Source organism: Narcine bancroftii, chromosome 2 (genome assembly GCF_036971445.1).
Source record: "Narcine bancroftii isolate sNarBan1 chromosome 2, sNarBan1.hap1, whole genome shotgun sequence".
Lineage (NCBI taxonomy): Eukaryota > Metazoa > Chordata > Chondrichthyes > Torpediniformes > Narcinidae > Narcine > Narcine bancroftii.
In genome coordinates this window covers 37,386,028-37,404,493 of record NC_091470.1, presented here as the reverse complement: position 1 = coordinate 37,404,493, position 18,466 = coordinate 37,386,028, and the positions used below count along the sequence as shown (strand labels likewise).

Sequence of the window (18,466 nt, the reverse complement as noted above, 5' to 3'; positions counted from 1 at the left end):
CTGCACCTAATCCTCCTTGACATCTCACCAATCTCTCGTATAGTTGTAACATGACATCCCAACTGTTGTACTCAACGCCCTGCCCAATGAAGGCAAATGTGATAAATGCTCTTTTCACCACCTTGTCACCAGTTTCAGGAAACTATGCATTTGCATCCATATGTCTTTCTGGTCTACAAATATTACAAATGTTTTATTAATTAAGGAAGCAAAATTAATTATTCAATTGTCAACACCACCAGATTTCAATGGATGATTGGCTGTAAGATGCAAATTTGCCTTAGTATGGCGGTGACAGTGTAAAATATACAATCACTGGAATGTCTGCTGAAAACTAATGTTCTGAGCATTTCCAACGTACCTTTTCTTAGTTTGCGCACAGCCAGCATACATTGACTTGGTGAGAGATCCCAAATTCGTAGGGTTTTATCATCACTAATAGTTGCACAGATAGGTAAATGGGGATGAACTGCCAAACCCCAGACTTCACCCTCCATGTGACCCTGCCAGACAAATGTTTACATTTGTTTTATTAGTCATGTTGATTTTCAAGGGATGCATGAAAAATTACTACCATAATCAATAACTTAATATGTTTTCATGAATATAATTTCACAATTTGATCACGGTTTAAAAAAAAACCCCACAGTCTTTAGCTTGATGGCTGTGTGGTTTAAAGAACCACCACTGAATTTTTTTTACATCTGAAGTCCTTTAAAATAGCAGACTAATATTCCATATGGCAATCTACGTCTTCAGCATACCATATATACTCATCTAATAGGCGATTTTTTTTTGGATCAATTTGGTGGGGGGGTGGGGGGGGTCACCTTTTACAGGGGACATACTTTTGACCACAGTAAGTATCTGCATTGTTCAAGGCATCAGAAGCGCAGACGGCCAGGACTGGGTAGTAAGTCCACGTTCGGGGCATCGGGAGCTCCAGTGAGCAGGCGGTCAGGGCCTAGGAGAGAAGCTGTGGCTGGAGCCTCGGGAGCTCTAATGGGTGGGTGGCCAGGGTGGGGATCCGTGATCAGGGCATCGAGAGCTTGTATGGGCAGGCGGCCGAGGCAAGGGTTTGCGGTTGGGCGTTGGGAGCTCAGATGGTCAAGTAGTCAGGGTATCAGGAGCTTGGATGGACAGGCAGTTGAGACCAAAAATGGGGGAGGTGGTAGACTTGTACGGGTCATACAGAAAACACAATATTTGAGCCAGAAAAGGGTAATCAACTATTACACGAGTATATAGGGTAAATCTTTTCCAGGAGGAACTTGCCAGCATTTTAACTGCACTTGATGGCACTGCAGCAGTCAAGTCTAGCTGTGGTTGATCTGCTAGTTCTACAAAGCCACTCTTTGCGATGGCCACTGAAAACTCCACCCAGTGATCTGCTTGCTTTCAATTTTTTTGACTTGTAACCTCAATGATACTTTTTCTCCTGCAGAAATTAAGAGGTGACATCCACCCACATTTTTAAAAAAAGAAACAATGTCGCATTATCCACTCTTTCATCCTTTTAAAATGATGGTCAGTGTATCCACCGTCTCTTCCATACCTACCCCCACAATTTACACCATTACAAAATGTATATTACTTCAGACTGGGTTATTTTCCATTTTCAGTACTCATGACTGAAAAAATCCAGTGTTCTTTGAACATTTATCATAGATAAGCCTTTAACCCTTCTTTTATTATTTTCTGCACCAAAACGTAAAGTACTTGGGTGTCCTTATTTAAGGAAGAGATGTATCCCTTTATCTTCAAGAGGCCACATCACTTTTACTTCACAGTGGTTGTCCAAAAACAGCTTTATTTTGGAATCCATTTCTGCATTTTCCTAGCTTTAATCCAACTATACTTATCATGTGACTCTTGGCCCAAAGAAACCTCTTTTTACCTTTTCCCTTCACTAAATAAAAGGAACAGGTTACTTCGCTGTTAATATCACAAGTGTTTCCAGAACCAGTCTGCTGAATTATCTCCACTTATTCCAAATACAGGTACTCCTCAACTTACGTCCTTGTTCCGTTCTGACCGACTGGTCGTATCTCGAAATGGACATATGTCGGAAATGCACTGTATCCACATTATCATTCATCAAGCACAACATGATGACCACTGTTGTCAACGTTTTGCAAGAGGCATTATTTTTTTATATATTTTTTCTTTACTTTATAAAAATGTGGTCATATGCATGGATGGCCGCAAGTCTCATAAGTGGTAAGTCAGGGAATACCTGTGGTTAATTAGACATGGCGACCTTCATTCCAGGCACCCTAGAGCCAATTAGCTGCTGGTTGAGCTTGCACCTAGTGCTGATATCCTAATGTGACCTGTTGTTCGACAAGAATGGTCTCTTTGCAGACTTCTCCAGAAATTGTAAACTATTTTCACTATTTAACAAAACCTACATACATCATGTCCAGTACTACATTTTAAATAATGCAATAATCACTCTCGACACCTGAGCTGCCTGCCCAAATAATCTGATTTCATACGCCTGGATTATAGATCTGATAATAATATTAGAAACCCCGTTTTGAATTTCTAAAGTTGCAATGTTTCAGCCACTATAATTTCCTGCATGAGCTCCAGTTTTTATTTTATTCTCTCAAACATAGGGTTAAAAGATGTGCTATTATTTCTAGTTTGTTTTCTTTAAGCAGCATGACTTGAGAAGCATTTATCATTTGACCTTACTGCTCAAATTCTGGATTGCATTTTGTAAGGTACTACTGAAGAAGCCTTGGTGAAGCGTTGAAAGGTATCTTCTAGATAATACACACTGGAGATGTAAATTGCCTTAGAAGGGAGTGAATGTTGCGTGGTGGATGGTATAATAAAGAGGCAGACGGTTTTGTCTGAGTATGTTGACCACCTCGAGCATCATTGAATATTATATCTCGTGTGCTTTCTAAATAACGGAAAACTTGATAACTATCGTTGGCCGGATTAAATTTCACACTCAAATATTGTCTAATTTTTGTTGCAGGTGGGCATGGACTGTTTCATTACAAGGGTAAATTGTGGTTGTGAATTGTGAATTCTGATGCCACGAGTAAATTAAACTTCTTGGGATAAGGACACTGCCGTGTAGAGTAACTGCAGCCATGGCTTGCAGTTAAACAACTGGCCCTGAACATTTCAATCCCTGAGATAAATACAAGTGGAGTGGATTCCCCTCAACAGCCTTCCTATGAAATAGAAGCCAGTAATATAAGTAGCAAACCAAGAATAGTCTATGCTGCTTGACGTAATTTCTCCATAATTCAATTTTATCCCTCTGGAAATGAGCCCAGGCCCTATATTTATTTTTATTAATGTTTTTTTGTTAACCTACGGTATAACTTTCAGTAATTTGTCTGTCTGTTCCAATGAACCATAAACATTTTGGCATAATTTCATTCCAAGTCAAGGTCATTCTGAGACTATATCCGGTAAACTGAGGAAATGGCACAAAGGGCTTTTCTTTGTAACCTTGAATAAAACAAATCTATGGTCTTGTTAATAAACAATCATTAATGAATTGTTCAACAGTTTGAAATACCTGAACCAGTAAGGTTATTGGACCACTTTTCTCAATTTCTAATATTTCTCCATTCTTTGTCCCCACAAGTACGTGGCCATGGCCCAAAGTTATGGCACGAATCGAGGGATTGTCTTCTATTAACAGACCTAAACAATAAAAACATTATTGCACTCTGATTTGACCAATTATTACAATGTAACTAATTTCTTCATTGGAGAAAATTGCATTTGCATCATGTACATTCTTTGGAAATGGAATATATCCTATAAATTAACTGCAGATCGGCTAAGTTTGTACAAAGAAAAAAAATAGCAAAGCGGGATACATTTAATCCAGATTGTAATTTTGGAGTGGAGGTGAAGGAAAATTGGAGGTGTATGATCCAATGATCACTGGGGGATCAGAAGAGGAGAGGGCAAGAAAATTTAATTCCTGGGAGTCACCATCTCAGAGAACCTTTTCTGGCCCCATCATACTAAAATCATTATTGAGAGAGCACACAGCACCTCTACTTATTCAGGAGATTGCAAAGGATAACTGTGGCATTGGAAATTTTGGCAAATTTCAATAGATGTATAGTGGAAAGTACACTGACAAACTGCATCATGCCCTGGTATGGAGGCACCAATACCTCTGAGCAGAAAGCCCTACAAAATGTAGTAAACAAAGCCCAGTACATCACAGGCAAAACTCTCCCCACGAACATCGGAGAACACCAGCAATCGTCAATGATCCACACCACTCAGATCATGCTCTGTTTTTGCTGCTGCCATCAGGAAAGAGGTATAGGTGCCTTGGGACTCATACCACCAGGTTCAGGAACAGTTGCTACCCCTCAACCACCAGGCTCTAATCAACAAACTCAATCAGAGATTCATTCAAGGACTCTTATTTTACATATTATTTATTACAGAATATTATTTTTTTTTTGTATTTGCACAGTTTACCTATCTTTCTTGATTACACTTAACAATAAATAGAAATTCTGACTGACCCACAGGAAAAAGAATCTCATGGTTGTATGTGATATCATGTATGTAGTCTGACAATAAATTTGAACTTTGAAATCAGATTTATTCAGAATACATAGGTTTCCAAGAAACCTTTCACCAAATACAAAAGTCCATGTTAAACTCTAATAATTATTTTTCTATTTATTAGAATAAATATGCTCTAAATGGTATTGGGTAACTAAAAGTATAACAAGAATTTGTGTGGTCATGGGAAGGCTGGAAACGTAACAACCAGCAAATGTTGCCAATCGAAGAGTCAGATGAGAGGGGAAAGTTTATGAAGGGGGCAGAGCAACAACATGAAAAAGTTGCAGGTAAAATGAAAGGACTGACAACCCCAATGAATCATATTTAGGGATTAGGATTGTAGAGTGTGAAATTCAACTAAAATGACGAACAGCATCATCAGCTCCATAATATGTAGAATTCTGGATTATAAATATTCACTAAGCCATTTCAATTATAAATGTTAACATAAGAGCACTAGCAACTGAACTGAGATAACAGATGGTATGGTGTCAGGTCCACATGTACAAGTTACATAAAAGACTTCAGAGAACATTACACAAACTCAGTGAGCTCAATATCCTCATTTTTTATTATTACACAATGTTTCAACATGAATTCAGTAACATCTTGGCCTTTGTTTTCCCAATTTCCTCTGAAAATGTCCTTCTTCTCGTGAAGAAATTTAAAAACATTAATTAAACATATGGCTTAAGATGGCATACAAGCCATGCTCCTAACGAAATCCAGAACAGATCTGTCACAGTTAAGATCAGTGCCATGCAAAGTTGAAACATTGCTCTTGAACTTTCATTCCCATTTTTTTTGGCTGCAATGTTGCACCCAGATTCCAAGGATCTTTCCTCTGATGTGGAACTAATCTACAAGACAAATGCACAACTCCTCAACCAATGTTACATCCACTCTAAAGCCAAAGTTAAACCAACCTTCAAAGTCACTTAACAGTACACCATATCATATGGATACATGCGCTTCGAAACAGTTCCCAATCATCACAGTTTATCAGATCTCCCCTCAGCCTCTGACGCTCCAAAAATAATCCAAGTTTGTTCAACCTCTCCCTGGCTCATGGCCTCTAATCCTGGTAAATCTCTTCTACACCCTTTCCAAAGCCTCCATATCCTTTATGTAATGGATGAATGGTCATAATAAATATGAAAAATTAAAACTGCAAATCTCAATTTTTGGAAAATGATTATCATTTCTAATCTCAAAATGTATTCCTCATTGATGTTCTCAATTTGCACCTCATCTGTTCATGTATCATGTTTGCATGTATTAACGAAACTTTCAACTTGATGCTCATTTGTTTCTGAATCAAAGTAAAACCAGTACCCACCTTGATGGGTTTGGTGATCAACCTGCAAACCAGAAGAGTTAAACACACTGTTTCCATACACCATACGTGTGTCTCATCTATAATCCATTCTCAAAGATGCATGTTTGAAAACACATACCACCAGATCAAGGACATATTTTCCTCCTCTGTTATCAGACGCTTGAATGATCTTTCAATGCACAAAATATGATGTTGCATTCTGACAAAACTATCTAAACATGGGCTTTGTACTGTTTTAACTGTACTTTTCTCTATAATTTCTCTGGAACAAAACATTTTGGAATTATGTTTTATTGTCCTGTAGCTGCTGTACAAGATCACTTGTCTGAGTAGCATGCAAAACAGTTTCTCTTGGCAATGATAATGAACACTTCCAGATCCCATGAGATGTTTAATTTGTCTGTCCATAAATTCCTTCCTATTTAATTTGTAATATTTATTGTTCCTCAGTCTCATCTTTTGACATCTGACATCAAATTTATCGATTTATCAATTCAATTTAAATCCTTTAGCACCTAATTAGCCTGAATTGTAACCATCTCTCCCTACACTGGCATCACTAATGAACATTCATCATATTAATTTTAAGATGAGATTAGTATCATTTTTAAAAATCATTTATGAATATACTATATTAAATAAACAAACCTTTAGAGCCAGGGGCAAGGGCAGAACGTTTGATCCCATACATTTTCAGATATCTGTCAAAGGTGTCATCCCACAGTACAACAACACCATCTTTTCCACCAGTGACAAACCCCTGAAGAAGAAAGCAGAAGCTGGCATAAAAAAAATACAAGCTCTTTTCTTGCATGGTTATTCCAAATTTATTTTGAGGGCATTAATGCCCTTCACAGTATTTCATTTTAGCATCATAGAGGTTTCCTCACCTTGATGACAAAGTGGAAAGGTAGAGCTTAACATCACAATCTTCTAATTCAGGGCCAAAGTGCTAACAGAAGCGATGACATAAAGCTGTGTGATGACCTTGGTTTAAATGTTGCTTTTATAAAGATGTACAAGTGGACAGAAAGAATTCCTGAGTTTGTATCTAGATACTAAAGTTAGACATGGTAGCACTGGGTGTGGTGGATAGAATCTCAAGGTCCACAAAAAACCAATGTCAGAACAACATCAAGAACCCAAGATGATGGGAGCAAAGTTCAGAGATATGATGGAATGAAGCAGGGGCGGGGTGGAGTGGAACAAAGCATGACTGTAAGTCAATGAGAGGATATGCTGAGAGAACATGGAAAGTACTGAATGAGGAATAAACATAGAAAAACATACTGAGAATTTTCGTGTGATAATAAAGTGAGATCAAATATCTTTCACAATTTATCTTATTCAATTGTGACCAGAAATTGTAAAAGATAAATTATTTTCATAATTTCAATAAGGTTTTACTAGAGAACAAATAATTCAGATCTTGTGTTATGCAACATGGATACTTTGGGGGAAAAAAATCATGAAAACCGAACAATGCCCAAAAATATAATTTGAAAGTCTTGTTTTAATAATTTATAGTCTTAAAATTAAGTTTTTGATCTTACTTTTTCCAGTGCTTGCATGCTGAAAACTGGTCCATCATGAGCTTTTACTCGCTTAATAATAAACATATCTTTCCACACGCAGACATCACCAGTAGAAGTGCCCGAGAAAACCATTTCATCCGTCCAACCATATACCACACACATTATGGTTTCAGTCTTGTGTAAACTTCCAAAAAAGCCTTTTCTTCCTGTCAGCCCGCCTCCTTGGAATAAATAAATAAATAACAGTAAACTTTTCAGGCAACTACATCGTAACGCTCCTGATACAGAATCAGAAAACTAAGAGATATATTTGCAGCTCTAAATGCCCTTGGCAGAACTTACAAGTTCTGAGGGATGAGAGTAGCTATGACAGACCAAATGGAGGGGATCTTTTAAAAACTGCTCATAAAAGCTGGAAACACAACCTCCGTTTGGAAATCCTTTATGTTTGAACAAAAATTATAGAACTTTCTGGTGGTTCATAACCAAGAATGATAGCAACCAATGGTAATTACCTTTCATATTAGTTTATGTGGAATATTTGACTAATGGGAGATTTCGACATATTTACATAAATGAATTCTCCATTTATATATTGTGAAAAGCAAGTTCTTTAATAAAAGTGTTTGTCAATAACTTATTTTTTCCCTAAATGTCTAATTGATCATGAAGGTGGAGCAGAGCCTTCACTTCCTAAGGAGGTTGAGGAGAGCAATGCTACCGGCCACCATCTAACCGCATTCTACAGGAGCACGATAAAGGTGTCCTAGCTGGCCTCATCATAGTGTGCTATGGTAGCTGCAAAGCATTAGATTGGAGGTCAGTATTTAGGGTGATTAAAACTGCTGAGAAGATCACTTGGTTCTCCCCTCTATTGATGACATCTACAGGCAGCGGTGGTTAAAGAAGGCTCAAAGAATCCCTAAGATTCCAATCTCCAATATCTTTGAGACACTACCTTCAGGGAAGAGGAACAGGCTGGGAAACAGCTTCTTCCCGCAGGCAGTGAGATTGTTGATCAATTCTAAAAACCCATAAATGATTTTTATATATCTTTATTTTGGTTCACCATGTATACATGTTATTGTCTGTGTGTGTGTGTACTTTGGTCCAGAGATGCACTATTTTGTCTGGTTGTACATGTACAGTAGAAGTCCAAAAATCTGTAAGCCAGAAATCCAGATCACCCAAGAATCTGAACTTTAAAAAAAAACTTTTTAAATTTAGCAGAATTTGTGTGCGTGCATGCGTCAATGCCAGATGTGCAGCGGCAACAAGCAACCATGCTTAATACGGGCAATCAAAGAAATTCATGTGTATTTTACAATTTTCATTTTAAACATAATTTCAAGCATTACAACATTTTTTTGTAGAGATAAAATTTTTTGTTTACATTTTTATCAAGTGTTGACTTTATTTTTCTATAAAACTGTTAATTTTGATAAATGACACATGATGCATTTACTAATGAATAAACTATCAAAATTTACCTGTTCGTCTCTTCTTTATTCCTCTTTAAATTTGAATTTTAAAGGTATTGCCCAAGAATCCAAAGGTCTGGACCAACCCAATCCCCAAGCAGTCCAGATTTTTAGGATTTATACTTTATAAACACAATCAGGTGACAATAAAATGGAACTAGAAATGTCCATGAAAAACGGTTTATAAAACCATTGTTTAACCATTTAGCTAAATTAGAAAAAAGTCCAAATAGCAATTCGCACATGATTATTCAATGTGTTTGGTAAAGCTAATAATTACATTGGGATGTAAAGAATAATTAATTTGTTTCTGATAATGTCCTAAGAACATTATCAGAAAATGTATCCCAACAAAATTTAGATTCAGAAAACCTGCTATCCTTGCATTTGAAATTAATTAAGCTGGTATTGGAGGAAAATAAATTTCAAACAAAGCAGCAACAGGAATATAATTATATTACAGGTTTAAAATTTGTAGCAACACTGTCCTACCTGCTCGTTGCCAGAATTTGATGTGTTTTATTCCAGCTGTCACCAACTTGTCTGGCATATAGGGATTCAACTTGACAACAAAAATCTTCTCTGCACTTCCTCTGAAGAAACAAATTCAACTTTCACTTTGACAAAGACACAAGAGATTGCAGATGCTGGAATAACTCAGGTCAAGTAGAATTGTGGAGGGAAATGGAGAGTTAACATTTTGGGTCAAGACTCTTCATCAAGTCATTTTTCCAAACTCAAGACGAAAGGTCCTGACACGAAACATCGACTCTCTATTTTCCTTCACAGCTGCAGCCTGATCTGCTGTTATTTTTTTTTAAACTGGCTTTTAATTTTTCTCCCCTTTTTAATTTTCCTCCCCCTTTCCTAAACTTAAAAATGGATCAAAATTTTCAATTGAATTCTCATAATTCCCCACATATTCTAACATTGCCTTAAATGTTCATTGACTGGGGAGTGATTTCCAAAGATTTACTATCCCTGGTTGAAGAAATTTCAATCCTGAAAGTCCATCTCCTGACATTAATCTTTGAGCTCTGTAAGATCTATATTTCAGTGAAATCACCTTTAATTTTTTTTCTAAACTTGAGGATGGGCCCAGCCCGCTTTATTGCTCCAGCTATCCCAGGAAAAACTCTGGTGAACCTTCTTTTCATTCTTACAATTCCAATGACATTATTTTTTAGGATGGGTCAATATTCCAGTGGTTGTCTTACCAGAGGTGTATACAATTTCAGTTAAGCTTCTTTACTCCATACTTTTTCAATAAGATCAACAATCATTTGCCTTCCAATACCTGCATGAGGCATTATTTGTGATCAAGGATGCCAAAATCCTTCTGAATACCAAGACTTTACAACCCTTCATCATTTTTAAAATTCTCTGCCTTTCAATTCTTTCTAGCAATCTTTTCTAGGATGACGTGTTATTTTGCATCTGCCACATTCTTGCCCACACCGTCTATTTAAATCCCCCTCAAACTTTTCTGTATCCTTCTGTTATCCCAAGCTGCTAACCTACTTTTAAACCAAACTTGAATACATTACACTGGGTCCCAGCATCCAAATCGTTAGCATCGATTATAAACATCTGAGCTCCAGCACCAATTCCTGTCAAACTATTTATCACAGACTAGCAAACTAAAAATGCCCCATAAATACCCACTCTGCATTTTAATCAATCTTCATCCTATTCCAGTCTATTACCTCAAATGTCATATAATATGTTTAACAATCTCCTCTGGCATCACATTGGTGGACCTTTAAAAAAGTGCAATTTTACCACATCACGTAGTTTCCTGTTATCATTTTAATGTTTTTAATATCAACAAACTAATGGATCTGTCAAATACTATTTCCCTTTCATGAATCCCAATTTCTAAAATCCTATTTCTAAGTGCTTTATTACCACCACCTTAATAATAGATTCCACCATTTTCCTCAATTCCTGATGCTAGGCTAAGTAGTCTACTCCCCTTTTAACTTTCCCTCCTTTCTTGATTATTTTCCTGTTTGAGTGAACCACTCCAGAATCTATGGCATTTTGGAAGATGACAACCAGTGTATCTACTAACTCTATAGCTACTTTGTTCAGAATGCCAGTTCATCAGTTCCCAGTTCAGTCTCAATGATTTTAATGGTAGTAAAACCAAAAACCATTTGGACACATCATGCAAAAAGGTACATTAGAATATTTAGTTACAACCGGAAAGCTGGAAGGAGGCAGACAGAGAATGAAAATGAGAGATGGATTAACATCATTGTTAGAAACAGGGGAGGCATCAACTACAATTCGAAGGGTCAGAGTTGGAGAGATATGATCATCCACGCCATACAGAAAGGCATCTGAATGAACAAATACATTTTCTTTCTTTTAATTATTTGCTCCAGACCTTTTATTCTACACTAATTCTCAGAGATTTTTGATGCTTTTATCCCCCCAACCCCCATCAAGGCTGACACCAAATTCTTGTTTAATTTCTTTGCTATTGCCTTGTATAATTTTCCTGTCTCAGTATGTTAGGGGCATGTTAATTTCAGCAGATCTTAAATTTTTTTACAAATTTTTCAAATTTCTTACACTTTTTTTGTTTCTTGCTGTTTTTTCCTCTCGCATTCTTCTTTCCTTTTCCTTCTCAAGTTTTTGGTCATCCTTTGCAAATGTTCTCAGTCCTCCAGCTTGTTATTCTTAGGACAATATAAGCCTTTTTTTCTGATCAAAGCTATCTTTAACTTTTCTTGTTGGGGAAGGTTGGACTACTTTTCTTGTTTTTTTTGCCTTAAAAAGGGATGTTTATCATAAATTAGAACCTTAGAATGCAACAGCACAGAAAACAGGCCATTTGGCCCCTCTAATCTGTGCCAAACATCTCCTTAGTCCCATTGAGCTATTCCCATTCCATAACCCTTCAGTCTTCTCACATCCATATACCTATCCAATTTACTCTTAAAACATATGATTGAACCTGAATTCACCATATCAGATGGCAGCTCAGAGATTTGATACAGTGAAAAAATCTTGTGACAACAGCATGAGGTCGTTATGAAGGACTTTGAGGCACATGTCCCTCGTGACAGGGCATCTGAGGGTTCCATGAGCTTCTCCAGCCAGTAAAGGAGGTCATAGTTGTAGATGGAGAGGTCGATCCTCCATCTCAAAATTTTATCATTTTTTATCTTACCCTGCTAATTATTGATGAATAAGAAAGCCACAATCTGAAGCACGGTCAAACATCTGCCTCCAGCCATAATGCCTCAACTCTCACCTGAGCCTCCTTCTCTATAGAGGAATGTTGGACTTCAGGGCCCTAGAGGATGCAGGAGAAAAAGGTAACAGGGTGGCCTGCCTGATTAAGGGTGGTGGCCAGGTTGATATTGGATGCATTGCTCTCCGCCTGGAAAGGGGCAGATTCATCCACTGCAAATGTTGCAGCTTTTGCAATGTCCTCCATTATGCAGCAGAAAGCTGCCCATTCTTCATTTATCAGGGGAAGGAAGTGAACCTGATAAGGGGACTGGCTTTATCTGAATAATTTGGAACCTACTAGGCGTAATAAGAAAAGAATCCCCGGCATCTTTTCAGGCCTTTGAGGCTGTGGGGAAGACAGAGGTCTAGAAGAGGCTGCATGCGGTTGGGGTCAGGGTCTAATGACCCCATTCTCCACGACTCAGCCAAGGTTTGCCAGTCAGGTAGTGCAGAAAACACACTTATCCTTATTGTAGGTTAGGTTCAGGCATTTGGCAGTGGTGAGGAATTTCTGGAGGTTCATGCCATGGTCGCAGATTGTGTCATTATTCAGATATGGGAAGGTGGCGTGCAGGTTGTTTTGATCTACCACCCAGTCCATCTCCCGTTGGAAGACAGAAACGTCATTGGCGACATCGAAGGGGACCCTGAGAAAGTCTTTGAGATGACCATCTGCCTTGAAAGCTGTGTATTGACGATCCTCAGGGCGGATGGAGAGTTGGTGGTAGGCGGATTTCAGGTCTATTGTGGAGAACACACAATAATGCGCGATTCGGTTGACCATATCCATAATGCAAGGAAGGGTGTGTGCAGCTGGATGCACAGTCACCATTCTGTGTTTACCCCCACCTTTGACCAGCACTACTTGCTTTTATAAACACTCTGTCCTCCTCACTGTATCACCTGGTTTTTGTGGTGATTGGCTTACAGTTGGGAGTGAAGTAGGTGAACAGCGGTGGGGGGGGGGGGTTGATGTGGAGGGTAGTTGGGCCAGCAGGGGAGGGAGGGGATGAGCGGATGGGGCAGAATGGCCAGTTTAGGAATTCCAGGTTGCCGACTGTGAGGGGTGGGAGAGGACCATTGTATTGCATAGTGAAACTCTTAAGTGGCACTGGAAGTCTAACCCCAACAGAACTGGCGCGCAGAGCTGTGGCATAATGAGAAGCTTAAAGTTACTATACGCCATGTCCTGCATGGTCAGCATCACCAATAGCATAGCTGCAGATTTCTGCAGAGTGAGACTTTGAGGCTAGGGGGCGACCGATTTTGCCTCAAGGGAGTAACTTTGGACAATGTCAGGATGAATAAAGCTCTCAGCGCTCCTGCTATCAAAAAGGCATTTAGTCACATGGTCATTGATGGAGATGTCCATCACAGAGCAGGCAAGTTGGTGAGGGCTGTTATGATCCAGAATCACTGAGGCCAGGGTCAGTCCGTGGACTGCCACCCCCCGGTTCACAGGTTGGGGATATGGGTCTCCCCAGAAGTCGGCAGCATCCAAGATGGCAGCTGCATGTCGCAGCGTGGTGGTCCCCAAAGATGCTGGTGTCCAAGATGGCGGTTGCCATGGTGCACACACGGTGGTGCTGGAGATGGAGGGCTGTGATCCGCATACTCTGGCATAATGCCCCTTCTTCTTCCACTTGGAGCATGTCGCATCTCTCGCCGTGCAGGGTTTTTGGGTCTATTTTGCCTGGCCACAGAAGTAGCTCTTCAGGTGCTCCTGGGAGGCAGAGGCTGTGGTGGGCTCATTAATCAGGCATGGTAGTGGGAAGGTGGTCTGTAGACCCACATCCCAGGATGGCAATCCCGATTGGGCCCATTCACAGAGTACACTTCTGCATTACAGAGGGCGATCTCCAGCGTCTTCGGAACCTCGATAACCCCTTTCAAGTCTAACTTGCTCTGCTTTAGTAACTTCTGGCATGTAGTCAGACCTGATGGTTGTAACATAGGTGTCCTGGATCAGGACTTCTGTGTTTTTGGCAGCCAACACTGCCTGGAAGTTGCATGCCCATGTGAGTCCTTGTGGGGTCTGGAGGAACTTATCACCCGATTCACCTGGTCACTGTCTGTGGTGGCCAGCACGTGCCCGGTGTGTTCCTCGTTAACTTTCTCCCTGTATTGTCCCTTGAGTATATCCATTGCTTCCACATACATGGTGGCGTCCCTGATCATAAGGAACACTTGGAGTCCGACCTGGGAGAAGAGTAGATCCAGTCTGCTTGCGTTGGTGGCCATGATGTCAGCTGAGTTTTGAGGGAAGATCTCGAAGCAGTGTAGCCAGTTCAAAGCTGTCTGAGGCATCAGGCGACTGTGGATGATTTCCAGTTTGTCAAGTTTCAGGACTTGGTCCATTGTTGCCGATTAAAACAAAAAATTGTAAATAAAATTGACACGCAGTAAATAACTCAAGAGGCTGAGGCCAAATCACAATGGACAGGGATCTCGTCCTGTGCTGTGACCTGGGGAAGGGTCAAGGTTTTAGAGGCTTTAAACAAGGTCAAAGAGGGAGGAGCCACAGGTACAGGTAATCAGGAATACAGCAATTCACCACAATCCTAAAAGTCAACATTACAAAATGACATATGATATACCATGCCCTGTGATAAAATTTTACAACTGCAATGTACAAATTTACAAATGAGAAGGTGAACTGTTATAGCACAACACAATTAGATTTCCACACTAAACACAGGAAAATAATTTAGCCAAGGTTATGTCTGCTATATGCCCAATAATTGTCCAAAAGAGATCCTGCATTAACAGATTTAAATACCTACCTTACCGAAGAAAGTTTTTCTCCTTTCTTCCAATCCCAGAGAACAATTGTGTGATTTTCATCCAGCCCTACTGATGCCAGACGCTTTCCATCAGCTGGAATATACACAAAACAGTTATTAAAATAATCATATTTTATGCTGGATTCTATGTCAGGCAATATATTTGCAAACTTTACCCATTTGAACTTCCCTGGCCCTTCTTGGGTCCAAAAGATGAATGACTAAGTATCCATCAAGAATTTGAAGCTTTTGGCAAAATATCAACCAAACTAATGAATGAAAAGTGGAAGGAAATTAACAAGTAAATGAAAAAAAGATAATTGTAGTTCCTGAATATTTAAGGATGGTAATTTCTCTGGTATGACAATAGATTTGATATTAATATTAGATTGATATTAATCTTTCAAGTTCAGGAGGCAAGAAATCAGACACTGGGTCACAGGTACCTATAACTCCCTGATTTCATTGGGCTTTAGTATCAATATTTTACCAAGAATTTGAACTCTGTAAGATAATAGTTCCAAATTATTCAAAATTTAACATGTAGAGACAGGAACTAGTCCATTTAGTTAATCCATTCGTATCTATTCATCTATGTGAGCTGCAATCCCAATTCCATGTTGTTACTTTCTCCACTATATTGCTTTATTCACCTTCCTATCACAATCCTTTTCTTAAGCAACGATGAAAATCCACTTTTTCAAACCAACACACAAAAATAATTGTACTATAAATCCCTTGAATTCATTCTCACTTTTATGTCTCTTAAAATCCCTCTTATTCTCGAGAAACTAACGACCGATTACTGTCTGTTGCATCCCTTCAGAATTTCAAACATTTCTATCTTAGCACTTGATAGGGCATCTTCAAACTCACTACACTTTGTTAAGTGTCAACAACTGGTTAAACATATCACATGGTCTGTAAAATGTGCATGAAAATGCACCATTTCACATTAACATTATACCATCTTCCTTGCCAGCAATAATCTGTACTAATAATGAAGTGGGTCATGGTGCAGATGAAGTGCTCTTGTTTAGTATCTTTTCATTTTACTTTATGTTACTCTTGGTTTATATTTGGTTCCTTTATATTTTTGGTTCTTTATGTTTGTTTAATTTACATAATCTTTTCCTTGTGGTATTAGGGTATAGGAGGGAAAGGAGAAGGGTGGAGGGGAGGGGAGAAATGGACTCTGAATATCACTGTTCAGAAGGTTGTACAGTTGTTTTGGATTTGTGAGTCTTGGAAAATCAAAAATAAAATATTCAAAAAACAATGATCACCATTGATCAATTATAAACTAGGTTAATTACCCTTGTGGAAAATTTTGACAGGAATAAATAAGCATTAAACTTAGTAAATACACAAACTCAGCAGGTCCTGTCATGATAATGAATATGCATGAGATGTATGCAGATAGAGGTTGAGGTATTAACCTGACTGGAAGTGAGAGGGTATGCGAGTGTTGTATGCAGGCGCGAAATGGAGGAATAATGGAAGCAGAGAAATAAAGACACGCTGATATTCAACAGGTAAATCATGTGTTGATGGTGTTACCAATTTCACATTTCGGGCCACAAATGTGACATTGGCGACGAGGAGAAACATTTTGGATTTTGAATCTGTGGCTTTGAGCTGGAACGTTTCATCATGGCAGTCACTGGAGCTGAATTTCTAGCACTTCGCGGTGTTCCTCATTTTGACCCGACGGGCGATGCAAGCACTGTAAGTGTGAAGTGGAAGGCATGGCTTGAAGAGTTCGAAGCTTATGCCGACAGTCATGGCCTTTTTCTCGATGGGAGTACGCCGGAACAGAAAGCGCAGCGGAGGGCGTTACTTCTCTTCACTGCAGGACCTGCAGTTCAGGAAACTTTTAAGATGCTTTTGAATACTGGAAGGAAGGAGGAATACCAGAAAGCTGTAGATGTATTGAATGCACACTATGTAGTGACACCGAATGCCACATTTCAATGCCATTTGTTTCGGAAAACAAAACAGGAAGATGGGAAAACGGTCACCCAGTTCGTGATGAGATTGCGACAACTGGCTGTTGGATGCAATTACATGGCAGCTGATTTGGACAACCAGTTATTGGATCAAGTCGTGCAGCACTGTAGATCAGACAAACTCAGAAGGTGATTGCTGGAAAAAGGGGGTGAGTTGAAACTTACCAATGCTTTAGCAATTGTTGCTGCATTAGAGGCTGTTGAGGGGCAATTTCATACCATGAAACTGAAAGACAACTCAAGCCAGCCCAGTAAAGACAAACTTGGTCAACAAGTAAATAGGCTCTTGCATAGCCATAGCCAGCCAAGAAATATGCCGACATGTGATTTGGAGTGTTACAGTGGTGGAGACAGAGGTCATTTTGGAAAAGACCCATGCTGCCCAGCAAAAGGCAAAGTTTGTAGAAAGTGTGGAGGTAAAGTCCACTTTGCAAAGAAGTGCAAAAGCAAGTCAAATGCAAACCAGAATGGGAAGAGTACAGCTTCTAAGGGCAAAGCTTAGGGGAAAGGAAAGTCTCCTGGAAAGAAAGTCAATTATGGACAGAGAAAGCAAGGCACTATTCGCCATATAGGTGACCCAGAAAGTGACGAAGATGACGACAACTAGGATGGGCAGAAATACTATCAGTTTACATTGAATGATGACCATCGTGAGAAAGTCCTAGTGATAATTGGTGATGTGACAGTTCCGGTCATTGTAGACTCAGGCAGTGACAGTAATGTAATTGACCGACACTTATGGGAGAAATTGAAAAAAAAAAGATCATTTGTACATCAAAGGAGTGTTCAAAGAAACTGTATCCATACACAGCAACCAAGCCATTGCAGACCATTGGATGTTTCACTGCGACTGTTGAAGCTGGTGACAAGCACACCGAAGCAGAGTTTGTTGTAATAGATGAGAGGGGAGAACCATTGCTGAGTAGACGCGTGGCGCAAGATCTGGCAATACTTCATATTGGAGCTCGTGTTAATTCAGTTCAGTCATACGAGGATATGAAGCAATGATTCTTGGTCCCTCGTCATGCATCTGGACCAACACGGCTCCTAAACCAACAGGGCTAGCATCCGCTATGACTTTGGTTGGTGCATCTGGATCATAATATCCAAGAGTATCGGCATTCGTCAGACTTTGTTTCAAAGCTGTGAATGCTTCCTTCTGCTCAGGGCCAAAATGGAATGGTACACCTTTCCTGGTTAGTTTCCTCAGTGGTTCTCGTTTATGATTCCCCGCAGTTTTCCAGGGAGTAGGAAAGCTGAAAGGTCGACAACGAAAGCTAGCAGTGGACAAAACGGTCAAACCCAAGACGCCACCAGTGCGCAGAACCCCAGTTGGACTTAGTGGGAAAGACGAGGCCAAAATCAAAGAGTTGATTGAGCAAGACATTATTGAACCTGAAGAACATTCAACGCAATGGGTCAGCCCAGTAGTGATCGTGCCCAAACCAAATGGTGACATGAGACTGTGTTGATATGAGGATGGCCAATGAAGCTATAATTCGAG

General features: G+C 39.5%; 1 protein-coding gene across 4 annotated transcripts in view; it reads right to left on the bottom strand.

The window, feature by feature from the left end:
- LOC138753387 (echinoderm microtubule-associated protein-like 5) overlaps positions 1 to 18,466 on the bottom strand; it is a 182,360-nt gene that overhangs the window by 54,336 nt on the left and 109,558 nt on the right. For all 4 annotated transcript variants that reach the window (XM_069916317.1, XM_069916318.1, XM_069916315.1 and 1 more), the window contains 6 exons: positions 14,954 to 15,047; positions 9,417 to 9,517; positions 7,462 to 7,664; positions 6,557 to 6,668; positions 3,548 to 3,675; positions 362 to 503 (listed from right to left, as the gene is read on the bottom strand). In XM_069916317.1, the coding sequence (XP_069772418.1) occupies positions 362 to 503; positions 3,548 to 3,675; positions 6,557 to 6,668; positions 7,462 to 7,664; positions 9,417 to 9,517; positions 14,954 to 15,047 (780 nt within the window). The remainder of the gene's footprint in view (positions 1 to 361; positions 504 to 3,547; positions 3,676 to 6,556; positions 6,669 to 7,461; positions 7,665 to 9,416; positions 9,518 to 14,953; positions 15,048 to 18,466) is intronic.